The sequence below is a fragment of the Perissodus microlepis genome, chromosome 5 (assembly GCF_051167445.1).
Source record: "Perissodus microlepis isolate ML-2025 ecotype Zambia chromosome 5, ASM5116744v1, whole genome shotgun sequence".
Classification (NCBI taxonomy): domain Eukaryota; kingdom Metazoa; phylum Chordata; class Actinopteri; order Cichliformes; family Cichlidae; genus Perissodus; species Perissodus microlepis.
Genome location: NC_140465.1, coordinates 8,932,102 through 8,950,357, shown reverse-complemented (window position 1 = coordinate 8,950,357; position 18,256 = coordinate 8,932,102). Strand labels below are relative to the sequence as shown.

At 41.8% G+C, this 18,256-nt stretch overlaps 1 protein-coding gene across 5 annotated transcripts; it reads right to left on the bottom strand.

Annotated features, from left to right (window-relative positions):
* Positions 1-435: 435 nt before the first annotated feature.
* zmynd8 (zinc finger, MYND-type containing 8) lies at positions 436-15,778 on the bottom strand. Of its 5 annotated transcripts, none has more exons than XM_084927680.1 (21): positions 15,673-15,778; positions 11,508-11,584; positions 11,062-11,213; positions 7,152-7,373; positions 6,849-6,962; positions 6,391-6,456; positions 6,055-6,147; positions 5,873-5,960; positions 5,573-5,628; positions 5,394-5,471; positions 5,167-5,282; positions 4,572-5,071; positions 4,163-4,297; positions 3,850-4,005; positions 3,147-3,668; positions 2,505-3,002; positions 2,100-2,296; positions 1,807-1,887; positions 1,636-1,714; positions 1,292-1,531; positions 436-1,142 (listed from the first exon to the last, which is right to left on the bottom strand). In XM_084927680.1, the coding sequence occupies exons 1-21, from the start codon at positions 15,684-15,686 to the stop codon at positions 964-966; spliced, it is 3,663 nt and encodes a 1,220-aa protein (XP_084783806.1). In that variant the 5' UTR covers positions 15,687-15,778; the 3' UTR covers positions 436-963. The 5 variants fall into 5 exon arrangements, with proteins under 5 accessions (XP_084783806.1, XP_084783811.1, XP_084783809.1 ...); XM_084927685.1 differs by having other exon boundaries at positions 7,152-7,295; XM_084927683.1 differs by lacking the exon at positions 15,673-15,778 and adding an exon at positions 14,750-14,870.
* Between the last annotated feature and the right edge of the window lie 2,478 nt (positions 15,779-18,256).

Below are 18,256 nucleotides of genomic sequence, written 5' to 3'. Positions count from 1 at the left end.
ATTTTAACAAAATGTGATTTGTCCTAAACTTAGTGGATTTAAATAAGTCTAATTCAGCTATTTACTTGATATTTGTCCCAACATGTGAATGTTTGCCAAATGAGCTCTTATTATTATGAGCTGATATTTAAAATTTACTTCAGTCACAACTCTTTTCTATGTTACTTTTTTACTTTACTGTTTTTATCACAATTTACACAGAAATGTACAATTCCGACCTCTCAAAAATCTGTTTTTGATAGGCCCATAAACGTCTACTTGGGGGCATTTGATGCAGATTATGGAAATGTTCAAATATTAAAATGTGCCACAGCTGTTTCATTGTTATTACAGTCTTATAACATTTACATTCAACCAAACCCTAAGGTTCCCCTCAACTTTAGAGACAACTAAAAGATCAAATGTAAGACTGTTTTTGTAATCATATAAAACAGCTTGTTTAAAATGTGTGTATTTGTTACTTTTTTTGCAGTATACAACAGGCAACAATAGAATAACAAATAAATTAACACAAAATACAAAATAAGTCATTTACAGACACTTCTGTCAGCAGTCCTCTAATCTACAACTGAGGTGGTTCATTAACACGGGTTACATTTCTGTAGTCATAAACGGTTTAACTGTTGTCCAATATACCACTGATATGTTTTATGACACTCAAGCATGCTCTTAAGCTCTTTATACTGGCAGCTGCCTATAAAGACCAGCAAGAGAGTGCAAGAACATACACTGTAAGCTATTTTTTAAACTGCCGCACTCTGCTGCCAGTCGTGTTTTACACCACTCTGCAGTGGGGGAACCATGTGACGCCCGAAAGGCAAACAAATAATATAAATAAAAAATAACTTGATATTTTTTTTCACTTTCAATTTGGAAAAGGCTGTTGAACAGAATTACATGGACATATTATTGTAGTGGGAGGAAAAAAATTTACATTTACATTTTCAAGTATGGTAAGCGTGGTTATGACAAAGTGACGGCAACACTGTCAGTGCTCTTTTCCATGTCACAGTCTTTGTCCGATGATGACGCAGAGGCTGGTGTGTCTCTGAGAGGGTTTGGGCCACCGCTAGTCTGCCCTAAACCTTTATTTGGGAGGTCTGCTGTAGGCTCGGCCTCAGGTTCCTGCTGTGGAGCCGTGGCTACAAATAAAACAAAAAAAACCCAAACTAATTACAACTAAGAAATGAATGGTGGTTATACAGGCATGCAAATGGAGAGCATAAGAAAATACAGTCTTTGTTTTTGTCAATATGATCCTCAGCATGTTAGTGACGACATGCGCTGTTACCTGACTGAGTGCAAGACTTCATGTGTTCTGGCCAGTGGGCTTGCTGACAGGGGTAATCACAGTAGCTGGTATTCCAGCAGCAGTAGAAGATGGCCTCTTTCCTGCAGTTAGCACACCACTGTTTCTTCTTTGTCTCATCCACTGCCTGCTGCTTCTCCAGCTCCATCTGTTTCTTCACCTCGCTCACCAACCTCTCCCTCTCCTGCTCCAGACTTTGCCGCATCTCTGCCATCGTAAGCTCTAGATTGAAGAACACAAGCGTGACCAAACACGGGTAGAACTAATTGTACAGTGTGAGGGGAAAGAAGACTGCATGGTTAGTAGCTGACTGATAAAGTTCACACCAAGGTTGTGCTTCATTTCAGACAACTCTTGCTGATGCAACCACTGTAATTTCTCTATTTCAATCCTCAGTCTTCTTATCTGTAAAAAAAAGAAAAAGATAAAGGCATACGAGGATAAGGAAATGAGCTGAATCGCTTTCAGTCTATATGCAACCGAGAGCAACCACCTACCTCTGCTACTGTATTCCCTGAAGGATTTTTTGAAAGGTCGTTGTAGATTTCACTCATTGTACCTTTAATTGCATCCATTATCTGAAAGAAAGAAGACAATTTTATGAGGATGTGTCATTAAAAATTATATACTTTGCCTCTCACCCAGACTAATAACACAAAGGTTGTTCTGTCGCTAACATGTAGTTTTAAAGTTGCCCAGGGCTAATGTATCTCGTGCATTTTTACTACACCAGCAGTGTTTCCAGTGAAAACATAAAACAAATTGCTTGTCTAAGAAAATATGCACTAACTTTATTTGTGTACTTGGCAATGTCTGCCGCCACATCTGCCGAGGCAGTTGGGATATATAGGTCTGTTGCCACTGGTGAAGGTGCAGCAGCCGTGCCTAAACTCGACGCTGCCATCATGGCAACGGAAGCTGGGCTACTGGAAACCAGCGTGACAGCTGAAGTGGACGTGCTGAGTAGGGTGTCTTTTTGTTGAACAGCTGGAATAAGAAACACTATTATTCACATGGTGAAACATGCAAGTAGAACATTTTCACTGTAGCCATCAAATTGAAATATTCTAATTCATTTTGCTCTTTAGGTCTGTGCGTTGTCTAACCACTCTTACATGAAGGAATCTTGACTTGTATTGAGTCACACAGTTTTAGGTCATACTTAGTTTAGCATACCGTGAAGCTTGTTTTTTACCTTTCACCGCCTGTCTGGTCTGATAGCGTGTGCTTTGTGAAGAGGAGGAGACTGCTGTAGAGCCGTTTGCAGCTGCCTGGGTCTGGGTTAGCACTTGCGTCTGGCCTTGCCTGGGAGATGACGCCTGCATTTGTGTGGTTGCCACAGGTTGCTGGTTTTGCTGCTGACGTTGCACCTTCTGCATGTGCCATTTCTGAGAGGAGGTCTGAAATTTAGCTGTGGGATTCCACACTACAGCCCTCTGTACCACTGGCACTGTCTCTCTAGGCAGCAGAGGGCGCTGTTTCTTCAAAGCCGGTGTGGTCGAGGTGGACGTGGAAGGGGGGGGTGTTGCAGTGGCACTGGATGCAGACGCGAGGCTAATGGTTGCAGGAGAAGGAGCAGTGAAGGAGACCACAGTGACAGGAATGGCCACAGGGGACTGCATGGAAACACTAGAGGGTGTGGAAGGTGCCGTGCTGTTTTGAGATGGGGGCGTTGACGTTATAGAAGCTTTACCTACAGGAAAAATCATATCTTATTTGCCAATTTTGCCCATACAAAGTTGATAAGGTTTAAACAAAATAAGGACTATAACATGAAGTGTTAGACAATTTCTAGTCAGACACACAGAGAAAGTATAACTGTCATCTTCAACTTTACCAGTAGTTGAATCTTTAACAGTAGCGCTGTCTTTTCTTCTCCTTTTCCTTTCCTTGCCACCTTGCTCCTCTCCAAGATCAATAACCAGTTCCCTCTCTGAGTCAGAGTCCTCCACTGGCACAGTCTGCTTTGTCTCTTGTTTCACCTGAGACTTTTCTCTGGGAACAGGTGATTCCCGAGGTGCTTTGCTTTTCTCTGGGCTCTCTTTTTCTACTTCACTGCTCGTTTTCTCTTTAGTTTGAGCGTCAGACACCGTCACACTGGCTTCACCAGCTGCTGATTCAGTTGCTACAAGTAAATCAGCTCTACCCTCCTCTTCATTGCTGGGGGAAGGTTGGTCTTTGACATTAGTTTTGGTGGCTTCCTTCTGGGGCTCCTCACTGGGTGCTGTGTCTTGTTCATTCTTGGTCTTCTGCTCCTCATCGCTGCCATACTCACTGTCACTGGAGTCAGATTTATCAGTCTCTTCTGAGTCACTGTGTTCAACACCTTTGTACACATCCACAGAGATCTCACCAATACCTACAAAGCAATGAAAGAGGCTGTCACACCACAATAAACTGTGTCCTGGGACATATCTATGAAGAAGGTCCCAAAATGACAAAAACAAACAAAACCCAATTAATATTTCAATTATGACACTGGTAACAAATTATCAACACAAAGGAATTACAAAACTGGCCTCAGTAGTATCTCTACTAACCCAACTGGGCCTTGCAACTCTCAATGGTTTTGTCTAAGTTCAGCTGGAAACGGCTCTTGATTTGTCTTTTTGGAGATGTGAGGACAGGTGTGGCTCCTTGTTTCTGCTGAACTGTTTCACTCAGCTCCTTTAGGTCCATATCTGCTTTACTTCGATCTAGAGAATGTGCATATGTACATGAGCAATAAGGAAAGATCTTATTACTTGACAGTCATAGTGTGTGCGGTAGAAGTGGTTTTTAAAATAGAGGGAGACATTTTTAAACACATTATTGTGTGTTGTAGTTTGTGTTACAAAGGCATAAAGGATTCACCTAGATTAAGGTTCAGAATACTTCCTGTCTGTGGTGTCTTCTCCTGCTTGGGGATGCCAGGAGCTTGAGAGGGTAATGATTTGGGGCTGTCCAAGGAACCACCTGCACCACCAGGTCGAGGATGAGCTGGTGAGACTGTCGATAGATATTTGTTTTGAAACAAGGTCTACTGTCTACACAATGCAGATATAAGCAGACAGATATATGCAATGCTTATTACATATATATATATATATATATATGTTTTTAAATTATGTTATCACAGTTGCTTTATATCAGCAGATATACAGATTTAATTTTAAAGGTGACTACAGGTTTAGTAGTTGATAAATATATGAATAACCACATCTGCTAGCAACATACTGCTCATAGTTGATACAGGGGAGGACTTGGAGTGGCACTCACACACCTGTGCAGTCCATGGACTCCTCTCCTGTACTGAACTGGCTGTTTGATGCTTTTGTCTGGGACTTGTCAGTTGTTTCTTGTTCCCCATCTGAACCTGTATGAGCAGAGGAGTTGGTGCTCATGGGTGAGCGAGGCATGTCAGTGAGAGGGAGCCGGCGTCCTGCTGCGCTTCCTCCCACCCCAGCCCCAGGTAACAAGGTCCTGGTCAATGCAATTTTAGGCGATGCGGTCATATCAAAACTCAGCTTGATCTTCTCTTGCTTCTCAGGTTTGATGGGACCTGACGAGGGGTTAGAGGGATCCAGGAGCATCTGAAAATTATTGTCCGGCGTGTACGGCGTCCTGAAGGGGGCGTAATTAAACACTCCAAACTTCTTTCTCATATTCTCCACATAAACCTCCATCTCTTGCATGGCACTGTTGAAAATGCTTTTGGTCTTCTTTACAGAAAAAGGAATTTCCTTGGACATGAGGTAACAATTGTTTAAAGGAACCCAGGCCCTGAAAGAAGAAGATCAATAATATGTCTCTTGTTTTAACACAAAGACTGTAATATGCCACCAAGCCCAAGTAACTGAAGAGCAAAGGACTGATACCTGTCGTGCTGCCCAAAGAAACGAGCATCCACCTGCCCATCTTTGTCCCGCAGAGCTTTAGCAGGCCAGAATGGAAACCCTTTCAGTTTGGCCCACACTAGAGGGTGCGGGTTACTCTGCAGACATACAGTAAAACACTGGAACTACAGAGTTGTACTCTAAAGATTTGTACATTTGAGTAGGTTCTGATAGCATGATCAGCAGAAACTTCAGGTAACTCAGCTTACACAAGGCTCACAGAACCAGTTGTCTCTCTTTTGGCACGCAGATAAATAACACTCAGGGCAAACTTCAATCTCATTCATCTGAAAACAAAACGAAACAAATAAATGCACAATTAAAGATGGCTAAATTAAGTTTCAGATGTCATAGTGTTACCCATAATGAAAAGTAAAGTAATATTTACCTCATGTTCACAGATTTTTACTATCACCTTAGCTGTAGTTGTAAGTTTGTGGTTGCCTGAAATAAGGACAATTACGTAAAAGCTTTTAAATCTTTTAGTTATACTGTTATTTTATATAAGTCAGAATTACTGTTAATTGTCCTAATCTGGAAATGCACTCTAATAACACATTAATATCAGCTAATCTGAGGAAAGTGTAATTATCTGCTATTAACACAGTCATGCATCGTGTGCATTACTATACTTATTATACCATAACTATAGATAAGTGTAATACAGCTCACACATCGAGGAGCATACCTCCGTTGTATATAATACAATTGTGCAAGATCCATTTTGCATCCGCCAAAAAGGCCTCTGTGCAGCCATACATTTTCTTTTTGACATTCTGTGGTGACAAAAAGAAATGATGTTTAAATGTCAAATGATTCAACTTTTCCACATTTACACTATCCAATCGTCGCGACTGCTCAACGTATTACCTTCTCAAGTGTGCAGAGATCCATAGGATGAAAAATATACTCTGCATAATCAGGATGCTGTTCAAGAGACACGGGTTTCTGGAATGGTTCAGTCTAGGATTATGTAAACAGAGAAGAGAGTGAAGCTAAATAAACTAAACTAAACCTTAGCTTTTTTTCAATATTTATTACACCTTAGCCTAAAGCTTATTTTTCAACACCTGTCCCCTCTGCCACAAACCAACATGCTACCACCATGCTACTACTAAAAGTTCTAAAAGCCGCTTCAAACAGAAGGAGGAATACTAGTGGAGGAAGAAATCATGACGGGGTCTTGTTAGTGGTGTAATTGATTACCCAATTATAAGTCTTTCTCTGCGTGGAAGCTGCATGGGGGGAGCGAGATGACAAGCGGGGATGATCCTGAAAGAGAGTGAGAGGGGCAGCTGTATCCTCACCACCAGCTAGGATATTTACTTTCATGGTTTCCAGCCATGTCAGGCCCATCATTATCAAATGATTGTTAGTTGTGTTATTAGAAATTATTAGCACATGCAAATCAATATTATACCATGCTGGACTGTTTGTGAGGAGGTTGCACCTCAGGATGTGCAGATTATCTGATATGACAGATGGTAGTACAGTTATCGTTTGGCTGCAAAAGGTGTCTAAAAATCACCACTGGTCAGCAAAGAGGAGATGCCAAAATCCCAGTGATATACTGCATGTGAACATACACATGAAAAAGAAATTTGTGCCTTCAAACTTTTTAGCAGCACGAATTTCTGGAAACACAGGGGTAACAGAATACTTACACCTGGTTGTTTCATCTTCTGCAGGGCAAACTTTAGCAGGTAAGACAGCTGATCTATAGTAAGCATCATCATGGCTTTGCTCTGAGTCTCTATACACTCGGCAACTGTTATTTTCTAAAAGACACCAGGAGAAAACAAACACTTTTGTTATATCTGCACTGAGCATACGAAAGCCTGACAACCTATCTTTGTCATCTACAATCCATACTTACTGGTTGGTCTTATTTTATTAAGCCAATATAAGTACAGGATTAACCTACGCTTTACAACACTAATATATTTTTCACATTCCTGAGTGAGTACCTCACACTCCGGACAGAACCAGTCGCCCTCGGGCTCGGCTGGTAGTTTGAGACACTTGGCGTGGTACACCCTGGGGCAGAGCTCACAGCAGAGCACCTGGCCCTCGCGGTGGCACAACCAGCAGTAGAAGTCATTCCTGCCGTCCTGCGGTACAACATCAACAGGGTCTGTGGTGAGTGCTGGCTGCTTCACATAGTAAAAGGGACCATGTCTTAGTTCTGACTGGAATGCAGGCAAAAGAAACACAAAGTTGGGGGAGATCAAAATCAGGCCAGAGATTAGAGAAGCCAAGCAGACATGCAAAGCATTGACAAAAAGCACACAGAAGTTACCATCCAAAACACAGACTGACTCTGTTACACACTGACTGCTGTTTTATGAGTCTACCATAAAAGAATTACAAGTCCAGTTATTCTAGGTAATGTAGCTTCATTCCGTGATTTCAGTCTGTGTTTTATAACATAAAAGGGGAAAACAGTGTGGACAATCTTGATTAAATGGGAATCAAGGTTGTGGGGATAACTAATTATTTACAAAGGACAACATAATGGGCAAAGTGATTTACCACCAATCATTTATCTAATGCAATCATATTATCTCTGGGGACTCTGGGGACTTCAATCATGCCTCACTATCTGTCACTCTCCCTAACTTCTCCCAGTATGTTGACTGCCATACAAGGGACAGCAAAACCCTGGATCTATTGTTTGCCAACACAAAGCAGGCTTACAGTGCATCACCCCTCACCTTGCTTGGCCACTCAGACCACAACCTGGTCCTTCTCCACCCCACTTACACTCCTATGGTGAAGAGGAACTCCCCCACGAAGAAGGTGATAAGGGTGTGGTCTGAGGAACGCACTGAGGCCCTAAGAGACTGTTTTGAATGCACAGACTGGCAGGAACTCTGCAAGCCTCACGGTGAGGCAGTGGGTGAGGACATCGACGCCCTCACCCACTGCATCACGGACTACATTAATTTCTGTCTTGAGAACACTGTGCCTTACCAAGAAAATACAGTGTTTCTCAAACAATAAACCGTGGGTCACCCCAGAACTGAAGGCCCTGCTGAACAAGAAGAAGAGGGCTTTCTGGTCGGGAGACAAGGAGGAACTTAAGAAAGTCCAAAAGGATCTTAAATACAAGATCCGAGAAGGCAAGGAGTGCTTCAGGAGGAAGACGGAAAACCAACTCCAACAGAAAAACGTCAGAGAAGTCTGGAGGAACATGAAAAAATCTCTGGACACTTCCAGGACAATGGAGGAGCCACAGTGTCTGCTGGCCGGGGGTGGGCTAACAACTTGAATCTGTTTTTTAACAGATTTGACAATGGCCCACTTATCACCTCTCCCACCCCCAGGTTCCATTAACCCTCCTCCATCTTCAACCTAAGCCTGAGCCTGGAGAGGGTTCCTGAACTGTGGAAGACTTCCTGTGTGAGGCCTGTTGCCTTGACTTCTCATCTGATGAAGACCATGGAAAGGCTCATCCTGCACCACCTTCGGCCACTGGTGGGCTCAGTAATGGACCCCCTGCAGTTCGCCTACCGTTCTGGAATCGGGGTGGATGACGCTGTCATCTACCTGTTACACCGATCCCTCTCTCACCTAGAGCAGGCGGGGAGCACTGTGAGGATCATGTTTTTTGACTTCTCCAGTGCTTTCAACACCATCCAACCTGCACTACTGAGAGGGAAGCTGGAGGGAGCCGGAGTAGGCAAACAGCTGACTGCATGGACCATCGACTACCTTACCAACAGACCACAGTATGTGAGGCTCCATGACTGTGTCCGAGGTGGTAATCTGCAGCACGGGGGCACCACAGGGCACGGTTCTCTCACCTTTCCTGTTCAGCCTTTACACTTCAGACTTCTGTTATAATTCGGACGATTGCCATCTACAGAAGTTCTCAGATGATACAGCCATCATTGGATGCGTATCAGACGGGAATGATCAGGAATTCAGGGGGGTCATCAGTGACTTTGTTGGCTGGTGTGAGACCAACGTACTCCAAATCAACGCCGGCAAGACAAAGGAGATGATCATAGACTTCAGGAGGAAGTCACCCCCTACAACACCGGTGAACATCCAAGGGAAAGACATTGAGATAGTGGACTCTTATAAGTACCTGGGTGTTCACCTCAACAATAAACTGGACTGGACTACAAATACAGACATCCTGTATAAGAAGGGCCAGAGTCGACTCCACCTGCTGAGGAGACTGAGGTCCTTCGGAGTCTGCAGGACTCTGTTAAGGACATTCTATGACACTGTGGTAGCATCTGCCCTTTTCTATGCAGTGACCTGCTGGGGGAGTGGATGCATGGACAGGGACAGGAGCAGGATTGACAAACTGGTGCGGAGGTCTAGCTCCGTGCTGGGATGTCCCCTGGAGTCTGTGGAGGTGGTTGGCGAGAGGAGGATGTTAGTAAAGCTGACATCCATCATGAACAACCCACATCACCCACTGCATGAGTATGTGAGTGGGCTGAGCAGCTCCTTTAGTCAGAGACTGAAACACCCTCGCTGCAGGAAGGAGCGCTTTCGCAGATCATTCATCCCAACAGCAGTTAGACTCTATAACTCCTCAATCACGATGTCATAAGTCACTGGACACTGTGAACATCCACGGTCACCACTTCATGCATAATGGACCTTCCATGTGTACGGACATGTGCAGGTATATATGTATGTATATCTATACATATGTATATTTAGTGTGTACATGTGTGTGTGTACATGTCTATAAATAGGAATATAGTGGTACAATAGTTATGTCAAGCTATATAGTTTATGTCTTCCATATTTCCAACCATATCCATAATCACATACTGTGTATGCTGCCATTGTATATAGTGTATTATCTTATTTTTTTTCACTGATTGTACTTATTTCTATTTTTGTATTTCCTTCTGATATCTGTACCTGAGCTGAGGTGATGCAAAAACTTCCCCGTTGTGGGATCAATAAAGTCTTATCTTATCTTAATGTAAATTTGTGATTTGCTTTGAGCAGAAAGCAAGAAAAGCGTTCACATGGCAATGCAAGCTAAATCATAAGCCACAAGTAATCATGTAATTATTATAGTACAGATTGTAGAGAATTTTACTGAAATACTGGCAACTATAAAAGCATTTGTTAAAATTACAGCTGCACAGACTTCATTTTCACATAATACTCAGGCATTAACAGTATTAATCAGGTCAAAACTAACAGACAAACATCAAAAATATTGGACATGGCCTCTAAATCTTATATAAGCCCTATCAGAAACTTCCCAACGATACAATACATCACAAAAGAATTATCTTGTGCTATTAAAACTGTGTAACTTATTGAAGTCTGAGTTGACTTAAACTTAATGAATACTGTAGCCTGATTTGTCCATGCCTTTCACATTCAGAAGGGACAATGTCCACTGCTCTTTGCAGTAAATAAATCTGGCATCTTGAATACACCTTTTGGCAAAATCACCGGTGATTGGTAATGATACAATATCTATACAGGCTAGTGCAGGATATTTAATCCCATATACTGAAAAGCACAAATTCAAAAGAGTGAAGTGCTGATATTTTCTAGTAACATGTGATTCTCTCCTAAATATTTTGGATCATCTATTATTACACATTTGAACAAAACCCCCTAAAACCCTTTTACATTATCAGTGCCACTAGATAAGAAACAAAATATTTTTGTAATTATCTGTGAAAAATGAGCCTTTAATTAAGATAATACATAAGAGCAAAATATATTTTCTTTTAACTATATAAATGTATCTTTAAAAAGTTTGGACTGTTGATATTTTTATCAATTTTACTGTCACTATAAAATATGATCAACTAGTTGTTGCTGTGTTATTATTATAAATATAGTTTATTTATAAAAAATCCTCAGCTGTGAACTGACTGGTACCTGGTCTTTGCTGCTGCTAACAGCACCTGGTTTCTTCTTCTTTTTCACTGGGCACGGTGAGGTCTCAGCAGAGGAGTGACCGTTGGATGACTGAGAAGGACTGGGCATCTTTCTTTTTGGTGCCACCCTTTCTGTTGAACCAGCCTCTGAAACTGCAGACAATAATCAGAGATCAAACAGACATATTGATTCTAAAAGCAGGAAAAAGTATCAGAAATGACAACCATCTTTTCTTGAACTCACACAACTGAGTGGCGCCAATAAATTAGCTTCTTTCAAATGTAATCTTATTTGCAAGGGGTTGCCACAGGTGAACTGTGAGTTAGTGCATCTAATTCATAGTAATAAACCAAACCAAAATCACTTTACACATAAAAAGTATAGAAACGCTGCAGGTTGAGAAAGAGAGCTTTACCATCTGAATACCTTGCATACTTTATTTTTACCTTTGGACCGTGTTGAGATCTCCATTTCTTCTGTTACAGCCTGTTCTTCTGTTTTTCCCTCTTCTTCTTCTTCCAAACTGAAAAGAGCATCGCCACAGGTATTCAAATGTGTAGTGCAGTCAAATGTAACAGACAGTTGAAAATGTCATATTGTTATTTTTCTAAATGTTTCGGGGGGGGGGGGGGAAGACACCACATGGTGCATGTGCACATGAGGAGCGTTACTTTCTTAGTGTAATTATGATTGAACCAAATTGCAAGTAAGAAAAAGGACCAGAATTAATAAAGCTCACTGCTGAATACAAAATAACCTCTCTTATTAATGACTTCCAGTTGTGAGGTTCATTAGTAGGTATGCAAGTGGTCAGGTTTTCTTAACCGTATTATATAACTTTCTGGATCACCTCCTGTGTGATCCAGAAAAGTGAAGAAAAGTTCTTTTAGAGAAAAAATGACAACAGGTTTCTGGTGAGAGTTGGGTCACATAGTCGGGAAGAAGCGTCTCAGTATTTCAAGAAAGGAGCTGAGCTAAAGTACCACAGGTTTCAAAGACTTGATGTGAATGATATCCAGCAGTAAGTCTATGTCATGTCAAGAAATAATTCCTTTGATTTTCAAAGGTAAAAAAGGTAAGATTGACTTTAGAAGATAGAGTAAGCAAAACTTCAACAGTACAACACAACACTGCAAAACCTGAAAACAAATGCTCCACTGGTAATAGTCCGAACAATTTATGTGAATGTTTTGCAGCTAGAAGACTCAAAATGAGAGAGCAAACCAATATACCAGCAGCTCAGAACAAAGGCCACATCTTGATCTCAAGGAAAGTTAAAATTAACCAATACTGAGACAACATGAGTACAATGTGTGCTGCCATTCTCCATTTATTAGTATTAGACACTTTTCTCTACTGACCTAATAAATAGTAAATATGAAAACACAGGAAAGAAATGTCTGCGTTTCCTGACATCCAACAAGTTAACAGCATGTAAATAGTCTAAACAAAAAGTAATATTCATTAATCGAGCCAATACCAGCCAGAGCATCGTAGTGGAAAGCACAATCACATCCACAGTTCTGTTGGAGAAAAAGAACATTCAAATGCAATCCAAAATGTGCTCTCAAACCAACAGGTTTTTTCTCATCTGAGTCACCTTGGTTTACAGGTGCTCTGTTGTCGTTTCTTTTGTTATTACGGTTTCTCTGACGCCACAGCAGATGCAGTGGCCTCTGTGCTCAGATGAACCAGGTTTTTTCCATATTTATTTCCCTTACACTTGAGGAAAAACACCTTTTAAATGTATTGTTTTCATCCAGCTAGAATACTGCTTCCATTTTGATTATCTTGTTCCCCAACCCCCACACCCTTCAACCTCCTCAATCCCTACAGTAAGATGAAATGACATCCAGAAATACAGCACATCTATAGACAAAAATAAGAGTGCAGTGAAGCTGCTTTACTGGCCTCCTCATCCAGCCTTTCTGGACAGCCTTAGACAGCTTACCCCTGCACCACCATGTCCTGTCCAGGCCAGGAAATACAACAACACACAAAGGGAAAGAGAGACAGGAGGGAACTCACTGCTGTCTATCCTGACAAAATCCCTTTATAAATCAGAGACCACAGCACGTTCAGTTCAGCACATTGTAACTCTGTAACCTTCTGACACATCCCCTTCCACACCCACCACTGCCATAACAATCATGCCTCAATGTAGGAAATGAACGGCATACCTTTTTTCCTTACTCACATACAGATTCTTCAGCCTATTCTTTAATCTTTATCTTTATCAATTGAGGACGTTGGGGGATGAGGGAAAAGATGGGTCCAGGTTTCCCAGAAGGCCTTCTCTCCCTGCTGCTCTCTCCTGCAATTGACAATCTTTAACCTCGGCTGCGAGCTGCCGATTGGCTCAAGCACCACACGGAGGTGCCTGATTGGGTGCTCAGCTCGGTGTGCCACACAGGCTCTCTTCTCCCCGCTCTCCTCAACCACAATGCTGCAATGCAGAGAGGACTGATCCTCGCTGTCACAAAAACACTCGTGAAAACCAAGTCCCTCACTGCCTTAAAACTCCATCCAGTCATACTCTGGCTCTGTTCCTTTTATCAGACATGTAAGATGCAGCCCTATGGGCTTGACAAGGAGGGGATCAGATTCCTTCTCTCTGTGCTCTCAGCCAGGATATGTGTATGGCGTCCATTTTGAAGACACTCTCTCTCTCTCTCTCTCTTTCTCCCTCACGCTCTCTCTCTTTGGCCAATGTGCACACTGCACACATAGCACGTACACACGGCACCAGTCAGATCTGCTGCACAGGACCACATGCAGCTTATGATGTGCCCCGGCATGCTGATATATAGCAAGGGCCCTAAAGGTGGACACAAAGATGAGGCTGAAAAATGTCACAGGCCTTTTAGACACTATGGACTGCATAGCCTCCTTCCTCCATCTACTGCCTGCCTGAAAATCTGAGCACACAGTGTGACGTAAGCTGACCGTTAAAGCAGAGGTATTCATTTTTTTTAAGCCAAATATATTTATTTCCTTACATGAAGTACCTCAAAGACATGGATACAAATAGCATACACAATTCAAACACAGTTCTCATAAAACATAAATACAAACTACGAGATAAAACAGATACACGCTCAAGCGTTTGACACTAGGAAACCGTTCTTGGATACTCCTGGTAAAAAAGGAAAGCGTGATGAGCGAGGCACAGAAGTCACTAAGAATTACTAAGCAAATGACCAGTTTTCTGTGGGAAAACCATACCTTAAAATGTGTTATATCTATTTAATGCGAGGAAGGACTCTGTAAAGGCACAAACCAAACTAAAAAGGCTGTATGTGTAGGTATGAGTGTATCTGCACAAATCCTGAAAAAAAGCGTAGTGGAATTGGGGGGGGGGGGGGGGGGGGGGGGGATTTAACACATTACCAGACACCATTCACAGCAAACTGAGTGTTGACTTTGTTGTTTCAGTCCTTACAAATCATTCCTGAACCCTGGTCAAGCACATTTATAAACACCATATTATATCCAGGCCATAGCTCCACTGGTTACATTTGACTTGCTCTGTCCATTATAATCCTTATCAATAATATTACATGGTATATAAATAATGTTGCTAAACCGACAGAAAAATGACACAATCATTGACTGAATTTAAAATGTTTATCTGCTCCATGCACACAAAACACCAACACCATTATGCATAAACAGAATTCAATCTAACCTGGTCGACTTCAAAAAGGCTGCAAAAGCTTCTCTGGATGAGATGAGGTTTCTGTGCAGAGCCTTTTGAGAGGAAGTCCTTCCCTTCTTTCCTTCTGTCTTACATACAAATACTCAGTGTGCTTGGAGCAGAGGGACAGAAAGGGGAAGCTCTCTAAAATGGCTGACACTCAGCAGCAGAGAACAACACTGGGAGGCAGTGCACACCATTAAGCTCAGGCAGTTTTTCCAAGCTCGTGATAAATAAGCAGCTACAGCATATTTACTCAATAAATAATTTGTATTTTTATAATAATGATCATCAGCTCACAGGCTTTTTAACAGCATGTTTGTTTGTTTTTGGGGGGGGGTTGCATTCCCCATTCTGGGGTGAACTGGGTTCCGGATGAAAATACAGTTTTATCATTTACAGTCTGTTCTTCCCTGCCGTGTTAGTCTGGCAAACAATTAACAACAGTACCCTGCTGCCTTGCTCTCATCCTTGTTCGAGGTCTAAATTAAACTTGCTGTGCTGTCAGTTTACCATCTGTTAATTCCTCTGGGATCTCCTCTCTGAACTGCTCTCCCATCCTGCCTGGTTTCTCTCACTGGGCCTGTCAAAGGCCAGGGACAGTCACAGAACGTCACTTCTCTTTTGAACTTTACAAAAGGAAGCAGGTTTTCTTAGTCAGACCATACAATGACCTTGGATGTGACCTATGGCCCTCTACTATGCATATCCACTGAGCCAACCAGCTAGCAGAGGCTGTCTGTTATACTATACCATGCATTGCTCTCCTTCCAGGCTCCACTCCTGTGCTGTGAGTGACAAATATGCTTCCCCTCCCCCATTCTGTCAGACAAACCTATATTATTACTCAGGCACAGATCTGGTGCCTCATAGACAAAGTAGTATATGTGGAAAAAGATGAAAATAAGGCTTACCTCTGTGGATGCATGGCTAAATACTCTGTGTGATATGTCAATGCTTATTAAAACATGGAGGACAGCCCTGTCAGCCCTCACCCTGCTCAGAGCACAGCCACGGCTCTCCAAGCTGTCCGACTCAACTGTTCAGATAAAAGCTACGCTAGGACTGGCTCCATGTGCTGTCAGCATATAAGGCAGCTGCTGATTGGCTGGTGTATTTCCTGGCTGCTTGTCTTTTGTTTAGCACAGGCAAGCTGAAACGCAGTACTCAGAGCTAGCAGGAATCTCTAGGCCCAGATCAAAATAATCAGCCACTGACAACCCACACATAACAAGAAGCCTGCAGACAACTTGCTATAAAGGAGCTCTTCAGTACAGCTACGAACAGCAGTCAGCAGTCACATGCATAATAAACAGGCCCGTGTGGTGTTAGAAAGGAATTTGTCTCACAAGTTTCCACCCTCAAAGTAAGCTGACATCATGGGAAAGATAAAGAAACTGCAATGTAAATAAAAGCCAGTGGGTAGGCAGACACTACATGAAATGCACTCTGTGTGTTTGACCTGTAAAAGTTCAGTCTGAACACCAAATTACAGTCATGTGTTTCAGTCATACCTGGGCCTTTGAACTGGTGTTGTTTGTTGTTAACAATGTGGTTGCAGTGGTTCAGTTTCTGTTATCACTTTCAAGCATGCAGGATAATTAAATAAGAGTATAAGAATCTGTATGTTACTTTATATTTCATTGTAAAGGGTTCACACGTGTTTCTTTTTTACATTAAGCTTTATTTTCACTTCTAGCATTAAGTGAAACTTATAAAGCAAAAATTTAAAGTTGCCTAATTTTGACCAACCTTTAACTAAGATATAAGTATTTCAGGGTGTTTAAAGCATAAGCACTGTGCATCTGTGCACACGGTCATGTGGAAAAGAAAGTTTTCACAGGACTCTGCAATCCTGTGAAAAGTATAGTCCATAACGCAGAAGCAATAATCCTAAGTAATTGTTTTCTGTATAACCTTTTTTCAGTCTTTCCTGTCACTGAGGAGCGATTTTGAACCACTCTTCTTTATAATCCTGCATAAGTTCATTGAGGTTTGCGAGCATTTCTTTATGCACAGCTCTCTTAGGCCCTGGCACAGTGTTTCAGTCAGGCTGATGTCTGGCTGAACCACAAGAACACCTCAATTCTTTTCTTTTTCAGGCATTCTGTTGTGGATTTGTGTGTTTAGGATCATTGTTCAGCTGCATGATGCAGTTTCATGAAAGCTTTCACTATGGCAAAGCAAGCTCAAATAATTACCCCTCCATGACCATGCTTGACAGTTGGTATGGGGGTGTTTGTGCTGATATCCTGTGTTTGGTTTTGGTCAAACATCTCCACTTTGATCTCATCTGTTCAAAGGACATTGTTCCAGAGGTCTTGTAATTTACTCTGATGCTACTTTGCAAAGCTAAGCGACCCTGTGAATGTTCTTTTTGAGTGAAGAGGTTTTCTCCTGGCAACTCTTCCAAATAAGCCATACTTGTCATTTTCTATTTTCTTTCTCTAATTGTAGTGTTATGAACATTTAACATTATAAACATTTAACATGCTAACTGTAAAGCTACCCTACATGTCTGTAGTCCAAATTGTAGCTCCTGGCTTTTTTGCAGTTTCTCTGAGCATTGTATGGGCTGACCTTGGGGTGAGCTTGCTGGGAAGATTGGCAGCTGTCTTGAATGTTTTCCACTGTTGAACAATCTGTCTCACTGTAGAATGACTGACTTCATGTTGTTCGGAAATGGAAATGAGGAGCAACAATTACTTCTCTAAGATCACTGCTGATGTCTTTCTTCCTTAGCACTGTGTTAACACACACCTGAATGCCCCAGACCAGCAATCTGCCAAAACATCTACTTTCACAGAGGTAGTCACACCTCATCAGTTAATCAAGTCCATTTGATTAGCAGTATCTGACGGCTACTTATCCTCTTAATTCCTATAGAAAGAGCAAGGGAGTGCCTCTTCCTGTGAAAACTACGTGTTTGTCTCTTTGAAAAGAAATAAAATGCAGTGCGAGGGACCACAGAGGTATTATCTGAAATTTACACCCTTAACTTTCTCATTCATGAAAACACTTTACTCTTTATAACTGAGTCATTATAAATGTAACAAAGCAAATTGCGCTGTCAGTTTATTCCTCTGTGTGGTGGTGAATAAAAACTCGTGGCTAATATTCTTCAAACAAAGAGCCCACGGATCTGGCTTGTTTAGCAAAGATATATAGACTCATAGCTCAGTGCTCACTGCCGAAATAAAATTGGCATTGGTGACGGAAAACCATCTACAGAACAATAAACTGCAGATAATAAACTACCCACTGCTCCTGTTTTCTATTCTAAATTCCAGGCATACATCTTGGCGTGGAGTGATATGCTAAAGAAAGGAAAGCTGATTATTGTTCCTCTGTGAGGAAATGATTATTCAAAAAAGCCAGAGTGCAATTACTGTTGTATATTTCTGAAAAGGTATAAGGTTTGTCTTCTGAGCACCACCTGGCTCCTTTCCTCAGACGTTTGTGGCCTCTCTTCTACAGGAAGTAAGACAACAATGACCT

Bases quoted from the DNA above. Each gene is read 5' to 3' on its own strand.
- zmynd8 (XM_084927680.1), bottom strand. The intron at 5,072-5,166 runs GTATCAGTCCTT...TTCTTCTTTCAG, and splicing joins TTCTTTGGGCAGCACGACAG to GGCCTGGGTTCCTTTAAACA. The intron at 4,298-4,571 runs GTGTGTGAGTGC...ATCTATCGACAG, and splicing joins GGAGTCCATGGACTGCACAG to TCTCACCAGCTCATCCTCGA.